This window comes from Olea europaea, chromosome 10 (genome assembly GCF_002742605.1).
Source record: "Olea europaea var. sylvestris chromosome 10, O_europaea_v1, whole genome shotgun sequence".
NCBI classification, from domain to species: domain Eukaryota; kingdom Viridiplantae; phylum Streptophyta; class Magnoliopsida; order Lamiales; family Oleaceae; genus Olea; species Olea europaea.
In genome coordinates this window covers 28,228,994-28,249,904 of record NC_036246.1, presented here as the reverse complement: position 1 = coordinate 28,249,904, position 20,911 = coordinate 28,228,994, and the positions used below count along the sequence as shown (strand labels likewise).

Here is a 20,911-nt window from a genome sequence, read left to right as displayed (position 1 = left end):
ATATTTTTAAAATAACAAATTTATGAACCTTTTTTCAAAATCCAGATAATCACAGTTTTTGACATCTAATGAAATATTGTGATATACTTTAATTAAACAAATCACATCACAATCACACACAATTTATTATCACAATCACATATTAATCACAAAGCACACAAGGTCACAGTTGTAATGACAATTTAGGGGTTACAATTACTTATTTAAGTCACCAATTAACACATGTACTATGTCACAATTTATTTATTTGTTCAAACTATCTAATTGGCTTGTCACAATCACTCTTTATCTCATCCCAACCACCACCGCCCCCCAAATCGTTGTCATCACTTCAAATCCACAACCCACTATCGCCACCACCATTATCTCATTCACGACCAGTGGACTTCACATGCATCTCAAATCCACCACCACCTCCACTTTCAACGCACCACCAACCCCTCCAATACCAAAAGTAGAAGCACCTCCACAACTAGAAGCATCCTCATACTTCATTATCGGCCTAAACTCCTCTTCATCAGCATCACCTTCTCCAACACACACGCCAATGTTTTTCAAGGGGTCCATCATACAATAAAAAAAATTCATCTTATTGAGAAATTGATGTCTTACTCCATAATTGTGAGGGAACAGTAGCCTGGTAAATGGTTTGGTCCGATTTGCTAAGACAATGGAAGGTGACATATGTACAGCTGACGAGAGTGAGGGGCGGTCTTCCTACATCCTACTAGACGTGGAAATTTTAAAAACTTGATTGTCGGAGATGTGAAGAGCCGCTTGATTATCACAGTAGAGCTTCATAGGTTGAGGATGAGATATACCAAGCTCCTAAAGAAGCAATTGAAGCCTCTATTTCTGTTGCAACTGTTGTAATTGATTCTATTCTAAGGCTCTTGGAGTTTACCGATTCTATGGGTAAACCCCTACGAGTCTAAGGACTCTTCGATCACTGAAACCTACAGCTGAAGGTAGGCTCGAAGGGGCGATTCCATTAGGCTATTCCTAGGGGTTATATTCCCGCTTCAGTCAATCAAAAAGTGCACTGTTCACAGTGTTCTATCGCCCATCATTGGAGAAGCAGATCCACAACCAAGCTAGAGAAGCAAGACTTCATTTTGGCTTTCCTTGATCAACAGGCCGTCAATCCTTTCTGCAACCTCAAGAGATTTTTGACTCTATATATGTGGGCACCTGATATCTCTGAGGGTTCACCCACTCTGGTTACAGCATTCCTTTCTATTGCGCCACATGGAAAAAATTGATCATTTTTGCCATCCTCATTATCTCCATTCCCCCGTAGTAGAATCTTCGCACAACAATTCGACCCATATTACAACCTAACAAATGCTTCGTACTTCTATGAGATTTAAATATATTATTTTAACACAAAAAGTACAATGCGAACTACTTATTTACGTTTCATAGTGAAATTATTTTCAAGCTATTTAAGTCGATGACCCCTACAACTTAGAGCCTAATTAGTACTATCGCCATAAGTAAGAATAGTCAGCACCTCTTTCTGTATTTGATCGTCTTTAATAGCCCCGTGTCATTGAATCTTCGTGTGCATCATGCTTTTGAGACTTGTCTAGAAATACCAATCCGACGTGATATCAGTCCAAAATCGATTATAATGATTCTAGGATATTATTTTGTTCATCCTCTGAACTTTCTCCCTGCAGCCATTTTTTCCCACACGAACATTCTAATCTTATATCAGCTGCATTTGCAACTTTCTTCGCTATCATTGTAAATCTTCAGATCCATTTAATGTCATCTCCCCCAAACAAACAGATGTACTTATCGTCGACAATCTAAAATAAGAGAAACTAAGATTAGTATGTCCTCTCCAACAAAAAAAAAAAAAACCGTAATAAGAATAAATAAAAAATAGTTACCCAATCCAATGAAAATTGATCAATGCCATCCACGAGAAGCGGAAGTGTCCAAGTCTCATCCCTCCATAACACTTCCTCTTTCATGCTAGTGTAAAGGATAGGCCAAATTATCCCATATCCACAGTATATAGAATACATTTTGGTTGACTACTTTACCTTGTAGATCCCATGCCACAAGAATCGGTTCCTTTACATAGTGCTGCACCTCTTTGATGTACCTTACTATGACCCATTCTAGTATGTTAGGATAATGTAGTGTACCATGGCATATTTCGACTGCAGCTGATGAAACTTTAGATTGTATTTTTCCTTCCATGAAATTGTCCTGTCTACAATTGGGAGCCACACGATTTCCTATTGAATTCCAACCTACTTTTTGATTCCTTATAGACATGATCGAGTATGCGAAGCTCACCAGAGATGTCGAGATCCAATATTAGTAACAAGGCTATTTTCCCTTTAATTACTTCTACTCCATGTTATTCAAATTAAATTAAGTCAATATACTTGTTTCTCGCAGAATATAAAACGGTTTTGAATAAAAATATATAGCATCATTGATATACTTTGTCGTGGTAGTGCCATCTTCAAGTGGCAATAGATCATCCTTGAGGTAGATTATGTGTAATTGTCTTGTGGTTGTTGATATTGGGAGTTTTCTAAAATAGACGACGAGCTTATGAAAGTATTCTTTGTGCTTCCTGTCATATGCATTTCATGGCAATTCGTCTCACACTCTAATATAAAACACAAAGGACATATTTTTTACGCAGTACTTGAATCTTATATATTTGGAAATTCTCATCAATTTAACGAGATGTTTATCCACAGATCAATAAGTGGAAGAACTTATATATTTCAAATATTGATAAAATACTTATACTATTATGTTAGGCGTGACTATGTGAATTATTTGTTCAATTACATGATTAATATGGAAATGCTCTTTCACTATGATGAATGTGGAATTCCAGATCGTATATGGATTAATTGTAAATTGAAATATAAGACATGATATTGAGATTGACCACAAATGTATCTGTGATTATATACTTCTTATAATTTACAGAAAGGCCTTGACCGTGTTTTATTTTACACGGAAAGATTTTGACTGGACATTGGTCTTGATCGTGTCTATATAATGTTTGATATTGGTTAAATAAATCGAGAATTGAAAATCGATTAAAGTGACTTCGTATCGATTTCGGCCAAATACTCAAAAGCTTGACTCAATCCGTTTAGGCAAAATTGTTTGCCACTTCGCCGCTTCGGGGCGCACAAATGGGGATCGACCTGCATGTATTGAAGGGTATATTTGGCATTTCGAAAATCAATATCGGATGAATGAGAAATTACGAAAAAGGACGAAAATCAGGTCAAAATATTTGACCGTGCGACCGCATGGTTGGTAAACCGAATAGACACCTTTTCATAAAGGTGCATTGTTTGGAAATGGTGCATGGTTTGGCCTCAACCATTTCGTCCACACCCTTTCATGGTCTATAAATAGGACCCTTTGGGTGTCCTATTCCTCACAATTTGATATACAAAACATCTCTCATCCTCTCTTCTATTCAAAATCAAAATCATTTCATTTATTTTGATTTTCCTTCATTTCATCCTTGGAGTACATAAGTCTAAATTTGGTTCGTTGTACTTGTGTTTTGGAGTGCTACAAACACAAGTGTAGCCGTTGTATTTTGGGAGTCGATTGTCGAAATCCGTAGGCACCGTTGCGGGGCAAATTCGACTTAAGGACAAAGAGTCCAACTCTTGCCTCGGCTTTGTCCCTAGTTTCTTCTTCTTCTTGTTCGTGTTTTCTTTGCCGTTACTCTTTCCAATTTTCGGCACGGATTTACAAACCATCATTATACTTATTCTGGCGTCACTATTCACAAAATTCCTCCAACATATAATTCACAGAAGGGTCTTGGCCGTATTCTAGAATAGATTATCAGAGGTGTTTAAGCTCAGCTTTCGTTCATGGAGACGGCTAAAGGGTTGTGGCGAAAGTACTTAGTTCGAGGGGTGGATTACAAATTTCATTCAGAGGGTATATTTTTTATGAATTACATATGATGTGATGAGATGATTATATGAATTTGAGATGATGATTATATCTTGTCCATGAGATGATATTTTTCAGCATTATTAGGTGTCTCATATCTAGATTATTGTTATTTGATCTTATATCTTGAAATGTTAAGTGATGTAAACTCGATTTTCGATAAACATGTACAAACAAGAAAGTATATCTATTTTCAAAATTCTCCACTCATTGTGCTATCAATTCATATATTATGAGAAAATATAATTATTTTCAAATTCTCTATTCACTGAACTATTAACTTGTATATTTTTCCACGATTTTTCCTACAAGTAGCAGTTTATTCTTCATAGGTGGAGGAGCCTGATGATTTTCAGGTGATAGCCACATCATATATTGAGTAATATGATTCATTTTGATAAAGCACCAATTAATTATTTTGGGCCCATTGCGTTATTTTTATAAGCACTTTATTTAGTGCATATTTAATGGTAACACGTAGTCAGCCTGGATGGTGATTCTGACATCTAGTTAGTATTCCTCATCGGCGCCTATCACATTTCAGGCCCACTGGGATGATTTGGGATGGGTCGTGTCAGATGACTTAGGTGGCTTGTCGTCTAAAATGTACTCAGATGGAAGCTTCCTGAACTCACAAATGCACTATGTTAAATCCAATGCAACTTTTACATGATCATTAATCGTGTCAAATTGGGATTTCAGCGGACTTGATTGGTCGATGATGCCTGACACATGTTTAAGGTAAGCTACAGACTTGGCAAGTGGATTCATTTTTAACACGAATACTTCATAGCAAAAGATTCTATTGAGATCACCGCCTTGCATCCCATGTATAGCTCGGAGGCTTTTGCAAATAGCCACTGTTATTTTATGTGCGCTTGCGCGACAATTGCTTACACTTAAAAAAAAAAAAAAAAAGCACTTATCAAACAGTGAACACGGAACTTCTTAAAAAGGAATGGCGATTAACCTCACCAACATACTTTCTGTAATTAAAAAGCCAATGCTCCATCGATTTCATCATTGATTTAACAATGCATCCGTTTCGTCCAGCTTATTTTTGTGCTGGCGAGAGCCCTGGACACGATATTAGAAGAAGTAAATTACCAAAAATAACTTAATTAGCCAAAGAAAGAAAGCAAAATTGACCATACATTTATAAAGCGACAATGCGTTGAAAAGCACAATAAAAAATATCCTCTATGACGTGGAGAATTGGATTCACATTACCAACATAACCATTACTAGCATGAGTTGCAAAAATTTCATGCATCATTGCACTGTCATCTGATAACAAGTTATTTCTATGGTTACTAACCAACAGAGACGAATTCAGGAGTTTGAGTCAGCACGGACGACCGTTGACCATCTGCCATTGTCCGCAATAAAATATTAAAAATTCTTTTGATATCCATTTTTTTTTTGGCAAGAAATACATTTTGGAATGGTGATTTGATGGAGAACATGTGACTAAAAATAAAGAAAAATTTTGAATTTACATGTAATATTATTTTATTGAAGAACGTATGAATGAAAAAAAGAAATAAAAATATAGTTTTAAAAAAAGGGAGAATCGAACATGGCCTAAAATATAAATATAATAATTATTTTGTTCAAACTGAATATATATAATTCTGTTATAAGAACAAATAGAACTCATCAAATAATATTGTTGCCAAGTTTTGTATAATTCAAAGGAAGAGTGTGAATTCGAATATTTAAAATTTGTTTACATTGAAACAACCAAAACCTAATAAATATTATTTTGTTAAATTTAGTAATACAATTCAAGAGGTGCCATAATGGTTAAGTTTACCACAACCCTTACTTGAGATCACAGGTTCAAATCCTAATTATTCCTCTCTCATTGAATTTTAGTAAAAATTATAGAATAAAAATAATACATAACAAATTCATTGATAGGGATTCGAACCTAAGACTTGAAGAATGTTAAGGTTGACTCTCACCAAGTAAACTACAAGGGATCTTTGAAAATAAAGTCAATTACCAGAAATATAAGATAAAAATTTAATCTATTACTAAAAAAAAAAAATATATATATATCTCGCCCTAGTTGGCCGTCCCTTGGATCTACCACTGACTGGTTAAACCTACTTATATTCTTAATCCTAGCTGGTTGATAAACGTTTGCCGTCAGTTTCACCATTTTTTTGGTGGGGGTGGGAAGTAAAAAGGGGTCAATGATTTGGATTTTGTGGTTTTTAAAGAATATAATAATGGCACTTATAAAGAGTGAAGTGTGATAAGAATAGGGAATAAAGCCCAGTTTGAACTAGTTCCTTGGTAGTTAGGAGGTGTAAACAATTAAAGATTTAAAGCCATTTTCATTTGGATAAGGAATTTCTATGGTGGCCTCTGAGCCATCTTTTCTTGTATAAAGATTTCAATCGAAGGTATTATTATTGTAGGTCTTCTATTAATCGTGTTGTACTGAGTTGATTATTTGCTATAAGGTATTGGGTTTCCGAGTAGTCAATTTGACTGGACACTAGTACAGAAAAGATTTCAATTTATTTATTTATTTTTATCTGAATTTTGATAGTTTGATTCACTCAGTTTCTAGTATGGAACTCGTAGCCTTGTTGAGGCCGCTTGCATTGTCAAAACTTTAGTTTATCTAAACAAGGATCTCGGGATAAAGCATGCGATACCACTTAGTAATTCTTAGTTGTTAATGTGTAATGTTTTTTTAGTTAAAAAGTCAAAGAAAATTGTAAAACGGGTGAGGGTTAAAAATATAATTTGTAGTATGCTTTTAAGTTTGTATAAGGGCAACTCCAACCCTTCCATCATTTTCCACCAAATTTCACCAAAAACACCACTTCAACCCAACAACAAATATTGCACCATTTTGTACCAAATGTGATAAAAGTCTATTCTGCCCTTTTTTCATGTATGACCAAGTTGATACGAAAGGTATTTTTGTCATTTTACATCATACATAAATTTTAAATCATAATTAAGTGGTTAATTAATAATATAATGATGATGATCATCATCATTTGTAATAAACTTTAATAGCATAATTAATAATAATAGATGAGCAAATTAAAATAAAAGTACTCAAAACGAAATGCATTAATTAAACATTTGTGGGATGATATATGAATTTCGATAATTAAATTAAACACTAGGTTGACTTCTCCATACCATAATTTCGAGATTCATATTTTCTTAGTTGTGATATTTTTATTAATTGTATTACATTTTAAAAATATATTAAATAATTTCATATTTTCGTAAACAAAATGTAATTATGTATGCTTAATTTATGTAGTAGTAAATCGAATAAATAAATAATTTTCATCTATATAAATTGTTAAAAATAAAAGAAAGGAAGAAAATGACTAAACACTGTTCATTTGATGCAACTTTTGGTGTAATGAATTGCAGATAAATTTTAGTTTAGTGCAAGAGTTGGTGCAAAATTTGGTATAAAATGGTACAAATTTTGGTAAAGGGTTGGAGATGACCTAAGTAGCAAATGTGCCCTAAAAGGTATATATGTATGGAAAAAGAGTTGTAAGGAAGAAATCTTGTGAAGTTTCCCTGTTTCCCTTGTTTTTCAATAACAAGTAATCTATTGCAGTAATTTTCTCAAGCTTTCATACAGCCCTATTTTTGTTCCGTTGAAATCTATTTTTGTTCCGTTGAAATCTACTAGTTTCATACCAGTGAAACTATTATTGAAATCGAGTTGTCCTTATTTTCATTCCGCGTGAAACCAGTGCAGTTTTACTCAAAATTGTAATCTCTGCCGACACTATTAATGAATTCTCACATGTAAGATGTTTCATACAGAGGTTATTGGACAAAGCTCACCTCAGTTTCACTAACCAGAATCAGTAATTTTCGTGCATGGAAACTGGAAATGTTATTATGTAAAGGTGGTTTGAACTGTCTGAATTGACATGACCCGTTCTTGTAATTCTAGTAGACTTAAAGACGAACTTAATTCCTCAAACCATCTTCAAATCATTGCATTCTCATTACCAACCAAAACATGTGCATACTTTGAAATTTCTTGGATAATATTTCTTCTCCTATTCATCAATGGTTATTGATCCTGTACTAATTTCAAGAACTTGGGCAGCTTATCATTTCTACAAGAATCACAATAGTAATTATCATACCGAAACTGCTATAGTTCATGGATGGAAAATTGGTTCATGTAAGATCTAGTTTTACCAAACTCAGTACCATGTTATGTTGAGTTACTTTTAATCTCTTAATATTTGTTCAAAAAATTACAATTAAACGGAAGAGAAAGTATAAAACCATTTCACGAAAGGATAGAAATTTGTTATTTTGAAAAACATGCATTACTTACAATAAACTAAATAGTTTTACAAACAAAATTTGTATATATTTTTGCCTTATATGCTGTTACCACTCCATACCAAATATATATTAAACGTTGAAGTGACCATGGAAATCTTGAAAGGTAGGGAAATTTTATGTCAATTACCCTTGACAAAATTTGAAAAAGGTACATACATATGAGGGGATATGACGTGACCTCCAATATCAAATAATTTGAGTGAATTCCTCCAAATGGTCATTGAACTTTACAAAAAGTTTCCACGAGGTCACTGAACTTTAAAAATCACTTCAATTATCACTGAACTTTACAAAAAGTTTCCACGAGATTACTGAATTTTGCAAAAGGTATCACAGAAGTCACTAAATTTAGTGACCCCTAGGAAGCATTTTATAAAGTTCAGTGATTAATTAAGTGACTTTTAAAGTTCAGTGGCCATGTGGAAACTTTTTGCAAAATTCAATGATGAATTTGATAAATTTTAAAGTTTAGTGACCCTGTGGAAATTTTTCCACAGTTTAGTGACAATTTGGGTAATTCACTCAAATAACTTTCTAGACAGAGTGATTTATCCGCTCATATAAAGTATTAAATTGAAGTCTCAATGCCGATTAATTATGAGAATTATGTTAGGCTTTTAAATGGAAAACGAGTTTTAAAAGTAAGGAAACATGACATAAAAAATTAGAATTATTCTATTTGTTCATCAAATGTTACTTGTCTATTATTTAACCCTTAATATAACTCTTAATGTACATGTAGAAAAGCCCAAAACTCAAGCTAATGAGGGACTGGAGACTTGAGGTCCAGGATTTAGTCTGACAAAGTTGGGACGCCTGGGTATCAAAAAAAAAAAAAAAAATTAATATATATTTTTTTGCACTTTAATAATTTAAACTTTTTAGATTTATTTCTTCACCACCAACATTTTAAAAAAAATCGACACTATGGGGATTAACCGACTAAACTAGCATGACCGACAAATACTATTACATTTAGTATCTCACTTTAAATCTTATTAAATGGTGCGGTCGTTTCACGTACAATTTCTCGAGAGACGAGTATAAAAGTAAAAAAAACTCAAGCATGGATGAACCTAACCCACTGAGAAACACTAGGAATCCCATCATTAACAACTGTAAGCATATAATAACCAGCAGGTGCCACATTTGGATTAGGAGGAGCTTCCAAACGTGCATTTATCAACCCATTTGCAGCCCTAACCAAGTTTCTGCACCTAAGTGTAAGCATCCTTTGGTTCATTGAAATTGAATGTGTAGTAAATGGAGGTGCGTATGCCGTGAACACTACATTTCTTAGCCTTGTATTCCTCAGAAGAAACTGAACTGAAAATTCCTTTCCATATCCCACGCCGTCGTTACCATTGCTGGATATGGAAACGTTATGAGGCCGGCTCTTGTCGAATTTCTTGTCCATATGGTCCGGGACGAATGCCTTTCAAGGAGAAATAGAGACGATGAAAACAGGTATTGAAGATGTTTGGTTGTGCAAACAAGGGGCAATTGTAGCTGCTTTTCTTGGTAAAGAACATGTAGAGATGCTCTTTTAGATACTTTCTTGAAAGTAAATCTCTTCACGCTTACAAAAAAAGCTGCAAATGTCCCTTTTAAGGATGTACAACGTGATAAAAACAGATGAACGGGGCTTGTCTGAATTTGCTTAAAAAAAAAAAAAAAAAAAAAAAGATACTATCGTATAAGTAAAACAAGTAAAATAATCCTTGTTAAGTCAACATGTTTGGGAACTTACTTATTTATAAGCATAATCAAAAGGAGAATTTACCTAATTTTTGGCTTTTTTTGGTACAGTTATCTTATCAAGATGTTTTAGTAATTTCCAGAAATTTTAGGTTAATATGCTAAATATGTTGATCAACTTAAAAAATAAGATAATAAATAGGAGTGGAGGTATTTATCCTCCTTTTGTCGTGACAATTAAGTCCCATTGTTGTTAAGTCGACAAGTATTTTTTTTTTTCCTGCTTATAAGATATTTTAATCACTTATAAGTAGGTTCTGAACACGCTCGAAAACATGTATTGAAGATGTTTGGCTGCTCTTAGAATGTGGTTTTTTTAGACGCTTTTCTTGGTAGCATGCAAAGACGCTCTTTTAGCTGTTTTAGTTGATAGGACGTTTCTACATGCTACCAAGATAACCGCTGTAAACTTGCTTTAATCACAGCATTTGCTAAAAAACTAGTCATATATATTTATCTCTCTTACCTGTAACCGGAGTTCGGTTGGATGAGGTACATTCCTGAATATGTATCTGTTATTAGGATTACCTCCTGCAACAAGAATTCTCCCATCAGGTAATAGAACGGCAGATGAATGATACATTCTGGCAATTTTCGTTGATCTTAAGACAGAAAATCTCCTGCCGAACGGTTTTCTTGGTTTGTAGAGATAGGGTTGGAGGGAAGGATTGGCTGCGGAATTCGACCCCGCAGAACCATTTTTCACTCCATTGATTATTAGTATATCGCCTGTTGGGAGAATTAGCATATCGCTCATTAGACGAGGCCCGGGCATGTTCTCCATTTTCCATTCGTGTTTGTTTCCTGTCAACCGCAAAATCCCACAATGGTTAAATATAAAGAATTGGACTATTCCGATTGACAGCGCTCACGTTTTAAGATGGAGACTAAAAAGTAAAAACTCAATACCTGTTATTTCCATTCTCCCGCATGATGTCAATGCCGGTAAGAATCTGCCGTGTTGGGCTGCTGAAAATGCGTCAGAAGCCGCCCCTCCGCATATCATGACTTCGACCCTTTCGAAGAGATCAGAATGGCTTAAAGGGAGAATGACTGATGAACCTGTACTTGGATAGCTCCTAGATCCATTTCCAGGAATTCTTGGAAAGGTTTTGGCAACTTTGTTTATTTTATAGTTGAAAAGGATTGAATCCCGGTTGGCAAAAATGAAAAGATGACCGTCAGAAGAAAGGTGGATTATAGGGTAGAGATTATTTCCTCCCTCATTTTTGTCATAGGTATTGTGCAAGAATGGAAGGTCATAAGATTTAAAACTGTTGGATGATAATCTTGGTACAAATTCGTATGTAAAAACCCTTCTACCTCCCACTACAATGATCTGGTCATGCCCCGGGAGTATTTGATTCGAAGAATACCATCTATCATCAGCCAAAAGTCTCTTTGTTTGCTTCCAATCACAATTATGGCCATGTGCACAAGGCTCAAGATACCTGTTGTCGACATAAAATCAATAACAAGTTTGTTTGCTCTCTAACCATTTTAACTTCTAAACGATGTGTTTCAAGTTTCAACAATACCTTATTCTTCGAGCACCATGTCCAAACCCGCCGGTTTGAATCAACGTCCCATTGCTCAAGAAGGAACCCGAAGAACACCAAGTATCAGTCTCAATATGTAGAGGCCTAATTTTGTTCCTCAAAAAATCATACTCAACCGAATGAGCATAGCATGACGAGTCTTCTAAATCCTCACGCGTACCCCTACATCTCGTCCCATTGTGGCGGTGGCTCAATCTATAACCTGATTGCCCGGATTCTATAAAAAAAAAAAAAAAAAAAGGTTCCACCTCAAGTTTTATTTTCTTGGGTTTGGATTATGGACTCGTGAAGAAACTATTCTAGTGAAAATTACTTTAATTCTAGTTTGTCAATGAGATTGAATAAAATTATGGAGATCGTTAAATATTACAGTTTGAAGTCTATATTACCATTATAATTGTATCCAAGGTGGACCCAGACTTTTAGTGTTGTAGGGTCAAAATAAAATATAATTTTTAAAAAAAAAATAAAACAACATAATATTAATGAAAATAAGTTAATACTCATTTTGATACCTTGAAAACGTCATTTAATTATATCATTGTCAATATTATTAAATAAATTTTGTTACTTGTATAGTTTTGTTCAACATTTCATTGATAAATTCTTAGCCAACAATGAATAAATTAAATTGAATGTAGAAAGTAAATGAATTAAAATAAAATCCAAGTTTACTCCAGAAAGTGAAATTCAAATTTAAAGCAAATATAATTCAGAAGTAATTTAAATTATATTTAATCAGTAACAATTTTAAAATTTTTGACGTCATATTTCATGTAAAATTTCCTAATAAAATGATATAAAGCCCATGTTTGGTCTCTATTAAATTAAATTTTATTTTTCTTTCTTCTATTTTCAATCACACAATTTTCAATAAAATAAGCCGAAAACTTTTCATTTTTTTCAACCACTCATTCTCAAAAAATATACTATTCCTTCCATTTTAATTTGAAAAAATGGGGGCCAAACGGGGCAAATTACATTGAACAATTTATCGTGCAAAAATAATAAACGTTAATAAAATAATTGATTTTTTTTAAAAAAAAAAAGACGAGTTAAACGACCTTTTTTGAGATGTATGTTTGACATATATTTAACTATTTTCAGTATTCGTTCGAACCATTCAATATGACAACAATGTAGTTTTTAAAACGAGCTTCTACATGACACAAACAACTTGTGGATTCGGATAGCATATGATTGTTGATATATTTTGAAAGTTAGCAAATTATCAAAATTCTCGAAATACTAGTTTGAAATGGTCTATTTTGAGGCTTCGTAACTTTTGCTATGATTGACCATTTAACATGTCATTAATTAACAAAAAACTAGACCCTGATCACTTTGAAATGGTTTTAGGAATGGAATATTTCGACTTCATTTGATATCTTGTATTGAGTACATCAAAGTAGGTCGTAAAGTGATTAAAACAACTATTTTCTTTTAAAAAAAAAAACGAAGGCAAAAATTTGTAAAGTCATTTGACCCCACATGACCCTATGTGGGTCCGCCCATGATTGTACCATGCATAGATAGATTACTTTTACAATATTTAGATTATTTATTGTAACTATATAATTCAATGATCCTAAGGGAAGATTATTCAGCGAAAAGATTGACTTGGTAAGAATATTCTCTCATTTTATTGGTTAGGTTTTCTCAAGTGGTTAACTGAGAAGATAGCGGCATTGGAAGAACCCTTTAACACACCATCTTTGAAAATTCTTATCCTCATTCTGAAGATGGAGCTAGTCTTGAAAAAGAAAATATTCATTGGGGGTCTTGCTCGTGAAACGACTTTTGCTTAACTTGTCAAATATTTTGGTAAATATGGAGATATTAAGGATTCTGTAATAATGAAGGATAGGAAAATAGGGCATCCTTGTGGGTTCGGGTTGGAGTTTGTCACCTATGCACACCCATCTGCGGTTGATAGAGTCATTGAGGAAATTCATATTATTAATAGAAAGCAAGTATAAATCAAGCGGACTATTCCAAGATGAGCAAACATCATAGATTTTAGAAAAAAGAAGATTTTTGTGGGCGGTACTTCGACAACAATCGATGAAGATGGGGATGAAGCCTTGAAGGTAGAGATTCGTTCCTTTGATGATGGTAAACTAGTAGTAATGACCGGCGGCTCTGGGCTTAGAGATGTGAAGGGAAAGGGTTTTGGACGTAATTGGGCCAAGTTAATTGATAAAGATATGTAGGTCATTTTACTTGGAGGAAATTATACCCCACCCTATACCTTTAAAGATCTGTGTTCTAAAATTATGTAAGAGGTTTCGGTTTTCAAAAATCAGATGTTTTATTTTATTTAATATTTTTACTAAATATATATACTCCAATACACACACATCACATATCCTAACTAATTCCCATTTACCGATCTCTCTCTACATTTCTCCATTTTCTCTATGCAAACCTACCACCTTCTTTCACTCACTCTCTCTACACCAACCCTTCCCCGTGAAAAAAAACTCCGGCGTTGAGGTATGGCATTGGAGGCGCAACCACCCCTTCATCTCAAAGGATGTGCAACTCTGTCATTTTGCCTAAGTCATAGCGCCGATGGAGTTGAGGTGCAGCAATGCAATACGTCTCAGTGGTTTTACCTGAATCTAAACTTTCTTCGGCTTACAGATCACAGTGATAACTTGAACTTTTCTCCAGTTTATGGATCACAGCGCCGCTTGTGGAGGTTTCTATGGTGGTCTTGTGACGTTTTGCAATCATTTTTATGGCTATTTTTCGGCATGTTTTGTTGCAATTTTTTGTTGTGGTGGTTGTGTAGACGATGATAGTGTGTTTTCATGGTGGAGGCGGAGACAAGGTTGTGGATCCTTTGTGAGAGTGGTTGTGTGTCGTGCAAATGGAGATGGTGGTGGTGGTGTATCGTGGGTAGTGCGGTGTGCAATAGTGTTGCGTTGTGGGCATAGTGGCGGTGTTGCGGGTATTATGGTGAGTTGATGGTAATTATGGAGACAATGGTGCCCATGATCATAGTTGGTGTGTCTAGCATGATGGTTTTGCTGCCAAAAGGTAGTGGTGGTGGGTCTGGCAACAGTGGATTCGATGGCGATGCAGGTAGTGGCATGGTGAGGTGGTGGTTACAAGTGTTGAGGTGGTCATAGATGATTTGGTTGATAGTGATCATTAACTTGGTTAATGTGTGACCAATAAAATATACATAAATTGTGACCTAAAAAATTGTTAATTTGTGACCTAAACATAACATAATTTGTGATAAATTAATTTAATATTTTTGTGACCACAAAATAAGTTGTGACTTATAAAATTTGATATTTGTGATCAAAGAATAATACGTGAACTATTAATTTGTGAACAATGAATAAATTGTGATCTACAAAGTTCTTGAATTGTGACCATAAAATAATTTGTGACATAGAAGTTCTGATTTGTGATAAAAAAATAATAATATGTGACTAATTAAATCGTTAATTTGTGATCAAATTGTATAGATTTGTGATCTAAATATATTTAATTAATAAAATATATTATCAATTAATTAAATCATAAATAAAATTTAATAAATATTTAATTTTTGAAGTTTGAAACTTGGTTTTCTTGATTTGAAATGTGTCATATGTAAACTTTTACTCATGAATTTTCCCTTTTACATTTAGCTAAATGGGCTATTATTTTGGTTTTGGGGACTTGCTGTAGTTTTAGGTTGGGTGTACTTGGGATGTGGTTCATTTGTGGGCTGTAGTTAAGTGTTATTTAGGCTTTTCCTTGTTGGGTTGAATTAATATAAGCTTTAGATTATTTAGTTCGTGTGTTGTTGTAGTAGTTATTTTATTGGGCTTTGGACTATTGCTGTTTGTTGGACTGTTGTTCGCTGTTGGACTTTGATTTGGGCCATGAGTTTTATGGGCTATTAGGTGTTTTTCTTGGGCCGACTTTTTTTGAACTAATGTGGGCTGTTATGTAATGAATAGTGTATGTGTATTGTGGGTTAACATTTGGGCTGAGTTAGGGTTTGTGGGTAATGGGTTGTGGATTGGATGGTCGATCTAGATCTAGGTTTGGTGGTTGAAGTTTTGGAGTTTTGAGGCTTGTTTGGGTTTAATATGAGATTTAAGGTGTGACAAATAGAAATTACTAAGTCACGTAAGAAATTTTGGATTTGCAAAGACACCGCTGAAAAAAAAATTCGTTTTTGGTTGAGGGGAGACAGAGAGAGACATGGAGTGTAGACCTTTGAGTTTTGGTTGTTCGAATGATGAGCTAGAGTTTTAGATTCTCAGAGGAGGATCATCTTTAGATTTTTGGTGTGCTCTATTTTGTTCCAATTGCAGCATTTTGGCCGCAATATATTGCTAAATTTTTTGTCATTAGAGCTTTTCACAGAACCCGAATTATGTGTTTAATTGAATTCTCCAAACTAATAGAGCTCGCTATGTATGGTCGGCACAATTCGTGAATTTCTTTCGAAACTTCTTATTGAGGTGTAAGGTCTCTGGAGCGGTTCTTGGCTGATTCTGCATTATTTTTTGTTCTTTTTTCAATAGATGTTTGCTTTGATTTAGGCATCTTCTTCGTGGGCACGAACATTATCATCGTCATCAGTTCATAACTACAAATTGATGCTTTTATCAACATTAATTTGAGGGGGATGTCAATAAGATGGAATAAGATTATTGCTTGACATTTATATTATCTTTATAATTGTTCATATATAGATAGATTGCGTTTATCATATTTAGATTATATATTATAACTATATAATTTAATGATGTCCTAAGGAAAGATTATTCAGCCAAAAGATTGACTTAAAATTGATCTTATTCTGGGTCTTAAAATATAAGAATCGCTCATTTAATCCATAATTTATATGCATTTATACATAATTAGAATATATGAAACTAATTGATGGGCACACACACCAAATTTATTTATTTATTTGTTTATTTGGAAACTTCGTCCAAGGATGGTAAATTACTCAACCGCGACCAGCCCATGCACCCGGTGACGGGTAATTCATGTCTTGTTTAGTAATTAAAGTGGGAAAGGAAAATATAGTCATATCCTAAATCCACTCGGATTATTATTTATTACTTTATTCTATATTTCAACGTTTAAGTCATATAAAAAATAACAAGAAATAATTAAATAAGTAAACGGAAGGTAAATAGGACTTTTTTAATCTCTCAACTACTCCGACCCTGCCCGTGCCCCACGTGCTCGGATATAACAATTTTGTTTTGATGTGTATTTTTTTTTTTAATGTAAATTTATTTATTTTTCATATTAGACAAACTTTAAAATTTTATTATCCGGGCCCTGAATTCGCAGTGTCTTGCTTTTCTTGCCCACATCTCCTTTTGACTACGAAAGTTCACTTGGAAGTGAGAATCGTTGCCGTCCAACTCCTTCACTATTAATTGCACAAATCTAAATTAATCGTCATATGATTGTCTTGAAAAGATATTGCACTTCAATTTTATGAGCATCACTTCGAGTTGAAAAAAAGAAAAAGAAAAAAAGAAAATCCAATTTCATAAAGATAAACATGTGAGGACTACACAATAATTTAATCAATTGGAAACTAATTCAAAGGTTGAGGACTAACTTGGTTTATATAAATGACATATATAAATAAAATTTTAATTCATAAGTATAAATAAGTAATATATGAAAAAATACATAATGAAAAATTTAATTACTTTTAAGCTTAGTCAAAAATGTGATATCTCATATAGTTAAAATGTCATTTTTCTTTACTTTAATCAATAAAAATTAATTATTATATAGTAAATTAATTTGATTAGAATATATATATATATATATATATATATATATAATTTGAATAATTGAACATTGGTATTGGGTTGAAAATAAAGTTAGTTGGGTTAAAATTAATTTTTGGGCTGGGTAAAATTTTTATTGGGAAAATTTCATAAATAAGATGATAATTATTACCCATTTCAAAAGTAATAATTAAAGTTTAAAAAATCATGTATTCATTAAAATTTAATTAATTAGTTATATATTTAATTAATTAAATATATTAAGGTTACAGATCTATACAATTTGGTCATAGATTTACAATTTAATTAGCCACGTATTATTTTTCGATCATAAATTAGAATTTTTTAATGTCACAAATTATTTTACAATCACAATTCAAAAATTTTGTCAGTCACAATTTGTTTATCGATCACATATCAAAAATTTATGCGTCACAATAACAAATATTATATATCAACTTGTTAAACAGTCACATATTATTAATTTTTTAGGTAACACATTTTTTTGATCACAATTTATCATTTTTATTGGTCACATATTATTTATTGGTTACAGATTAATTAATTTAATGATCACAATCAACCAATTAATCTGTAACCCCCACCAAACAACTACTGTCTCCAATAGCACCATCGCTACCGTCACCCCTGGACAACCATCACCCGATAGCAACACTACTGTCTCAAACAAAATCAACACATCCACCTTGACAGACCACGACCACTAACATCTCACCATCACCACTCACCCACTACCATGACCACCCCGTCTCCCAATACCGCCACCCTCAAAACATGGAAGTTGCCACCATCATCCCTTAACAACCAAAACCACCACAACTACTGCAACACACCTGCCATCAACCACTTGTGCCACCATCGCACCACACCGCCAGATCCACACCACAACTGCCAAATTCGCCTCCACACAACGAACACACCATTGCCACTATCCCACAAAACACCACTTTGCATCGCACCTCATCACCAAATGCACCATCAACCACCAGATCCAACATGGTTAGCCACCACCACAACATCCCCACCACACAAACACCATCAGCACCACTTCGCCTACACAGGTCATAGATATACTTCGCCACTATCAACACCACCACACAAACACCACTTTGTGTTGCTACCTACTGCCGTACCTCACGGCCAGATTCACCACCATCACTACAACCACCAAATTCGACACCACCAACCACAGCTACCACAAATGGAGGGAGGCGACTAGGTTGTTGTAGGAGAAATGTAGAGAGAAAGAGGTTGTGGAGGACATGTAAAGAGAGAAAGAGAGTGAGTGGGAATTAATTAGGATTTGTGTGTATTGGAGTATATATAGTTAGTAAAAAAAACTATTTTAAAAATAATATTAATTGAAATAAAAAATCTGATTTTTGAAATGTCAAACTTCTAACCTGATTTTTGAACGTTGAATATTTAAAGTATGGTTTAGTGTAATTTCCACATTTTTATTCCTTTTGATTTCACCATGAACTTGGACAAAGATTTTCATTTTTCATATACCAATTTGCTTATAGGCTGGCTAGCCCTCTCTCCATCCACCCCAGTAATAGACTTCAATATTTATTTTGAATTTGGTTATAGAAGTAGCAAAGGCGAATCATTTGGCCTATTTAAGGATGATACATCTCAGATATTTATTTGTCCAAAATTTTCCAAAATCTCTCTCTCTCTCTCAAAATAACATGTGAGTTCTTGATTTACATATCTATTTTCGAAGAGTTTTTCACTAAGAAGGATTGGATTGCAATATAAAAAAGATAATTCCAGATAATATGTTCATTTAATCCTACTTGTCTTGATTATTTGTGCACTCATTCTTTGGCTCTTCTCCAGTCCAGTTACAAAGCAGAAATTGGGAAGATAAAATATATATGCCTTGTGGTCGTACCTTTCTCTTCCTTGTTCTTTTTTGAACTCTTTACTCATATGGATAATTTTCATAATGTGCCTGGTTAATGGATCTTATTTATTGGCTGAAGAACTATTTTTTTTTAGCTCTTCTATGTCTAAATTTCGTTTTAAAATTTTATTTTCTCAGCATATTTTTAATGTAGACTTGCGTTTGTGAGAGAATGTATGATGTCGAATAGGATAACGATTATCCTGCGGGCTTGTTGCAATAGACAACTCACAAAAAAAGTAAACAAAAGAGTAACTCTCGAAACACAAAGAAACTTCTCCGAAATTTACTCAATATTATTAAAACTCCACAATTACGAAAATTAACCCACAAGTCGGGTTAAATAGTTGAAAAATACATAATTATGAAAATTTTACCAAAAATAGAAAAATTCCGGAAATCACACCAAACTAAAATATGGAATAAAAGAAGTAACTTGAAAAAGATTTGGCTCAAATCGGATTTGTAATCAACTAGAAAAAAGTAAACAAAATATTATCATAAATGAAAAAAATAACTAAAAATTGAAAATTTGACTTAGATGTTTCACATTGAAGACATTGGAAGTCTTCAATTGACTAGGAAGGCGCAACCTGTAAGCGTTATCATTGATCTTCTGTAGCACCTCACAAGGTCCAATCTTCCACTCCTTAAGCTTATTATACTCCCCAACTGAAAAACGATCATGAGTTAATACTACCCAAACAAAATCACCAACATCAAAAAGCACCTGACGACAATGGTTATCTCCCTGAGCCTTGTAATAAACATTACTCTCGTGAATGAATAACTTCACATACTTATGGATACCCCGAAGATGTTCTGCCATCTCATCGACCTTGTGATTGACTTGACCCAAATGTGGAATAGGGGTTAAGTACTCCGAATGGGTTTCGATCATAGATAACCTCAAATGGGCTTAATCCTATGGTTCTTGTTTTGATCGATTATAAAAAAATTCCGCCTGAGGCAATGCCAAATCCCACTGTTTCGGTTTAGTCTCTTCCAAAATCCTTAAAAGGTTTCTCAAACTTAGATTCACTACCTCGTTATGACCATCTATCGGGAGTGATAGGCACTATTAAAATTTAACTTTGTTCCCAGTTTCTCCCACAAACTTCTCCAGAAATGACTCATGAACTTGGTGTCATAATCAGAACTAATTGATTGGGGAACACCATGTAAATGCACAATCTCCTTGAAATAAAGAAGAACAATCCGATTGTCTTCAGACAAGCTACAAAATGAGACATCTTTGAAAACCTGTCAACCACAACAAGAATAGAATCTATTGCCCGTTGTGTACGGGGTAAGCCCAACATAAAATCCATGTTGACATCGATCCACGGGGCTTCAGGTGTAGGTAAAAGCATGTACAATCTAGCATTAGTTAGAGCTCTTTTGGAACGCAGATACACATAACACCGCTCTACATAATGCGATACATCACTACTCAATTTGGGCCAACAATAATTAGAAGAAACCAAGCCCAACGTTTTATCTCGCCTAAAATGTCCCTCATTATGAAGTTCACTAATAATCTGCTTCCTCAGTGA

At 33.9% G+C, this 20,911-nt stretch overlaps 1 protein-coding gene across 1 annotated transcript; it reads right to left on the bottom strand.

The window, feature by feature from the left end:
* Positions 1–9,196: 9,196 nt before the first annotated feature.
* LOC111400490 (aldehyde oxidase GLOX1-like) lies at positions 9,197–13,380 on the bottom strand. The gene is made up of 5 exons (XM_023027903.1): positions 13,356–13,380; positions 11,625–11,862; positions 10,996–11,537; positions 10,553–10,890; positions 9,197–9,763 (listed from the first exon to the last, which is right to left on the bottom strand). The coding sequence occupies exons 1-5, from the start codon at positions 13,378–13,380 to the stop codon at positions 9,389–9,391; spliced, it is 1,518 nt and encodes a 505-aa protein (XP_022883671.1). The 3' UTR covers positions 9,197–9,388.
* Between the last annotated feature and the right edge of the window lie 7,531 nt (positions 13,381–20,911).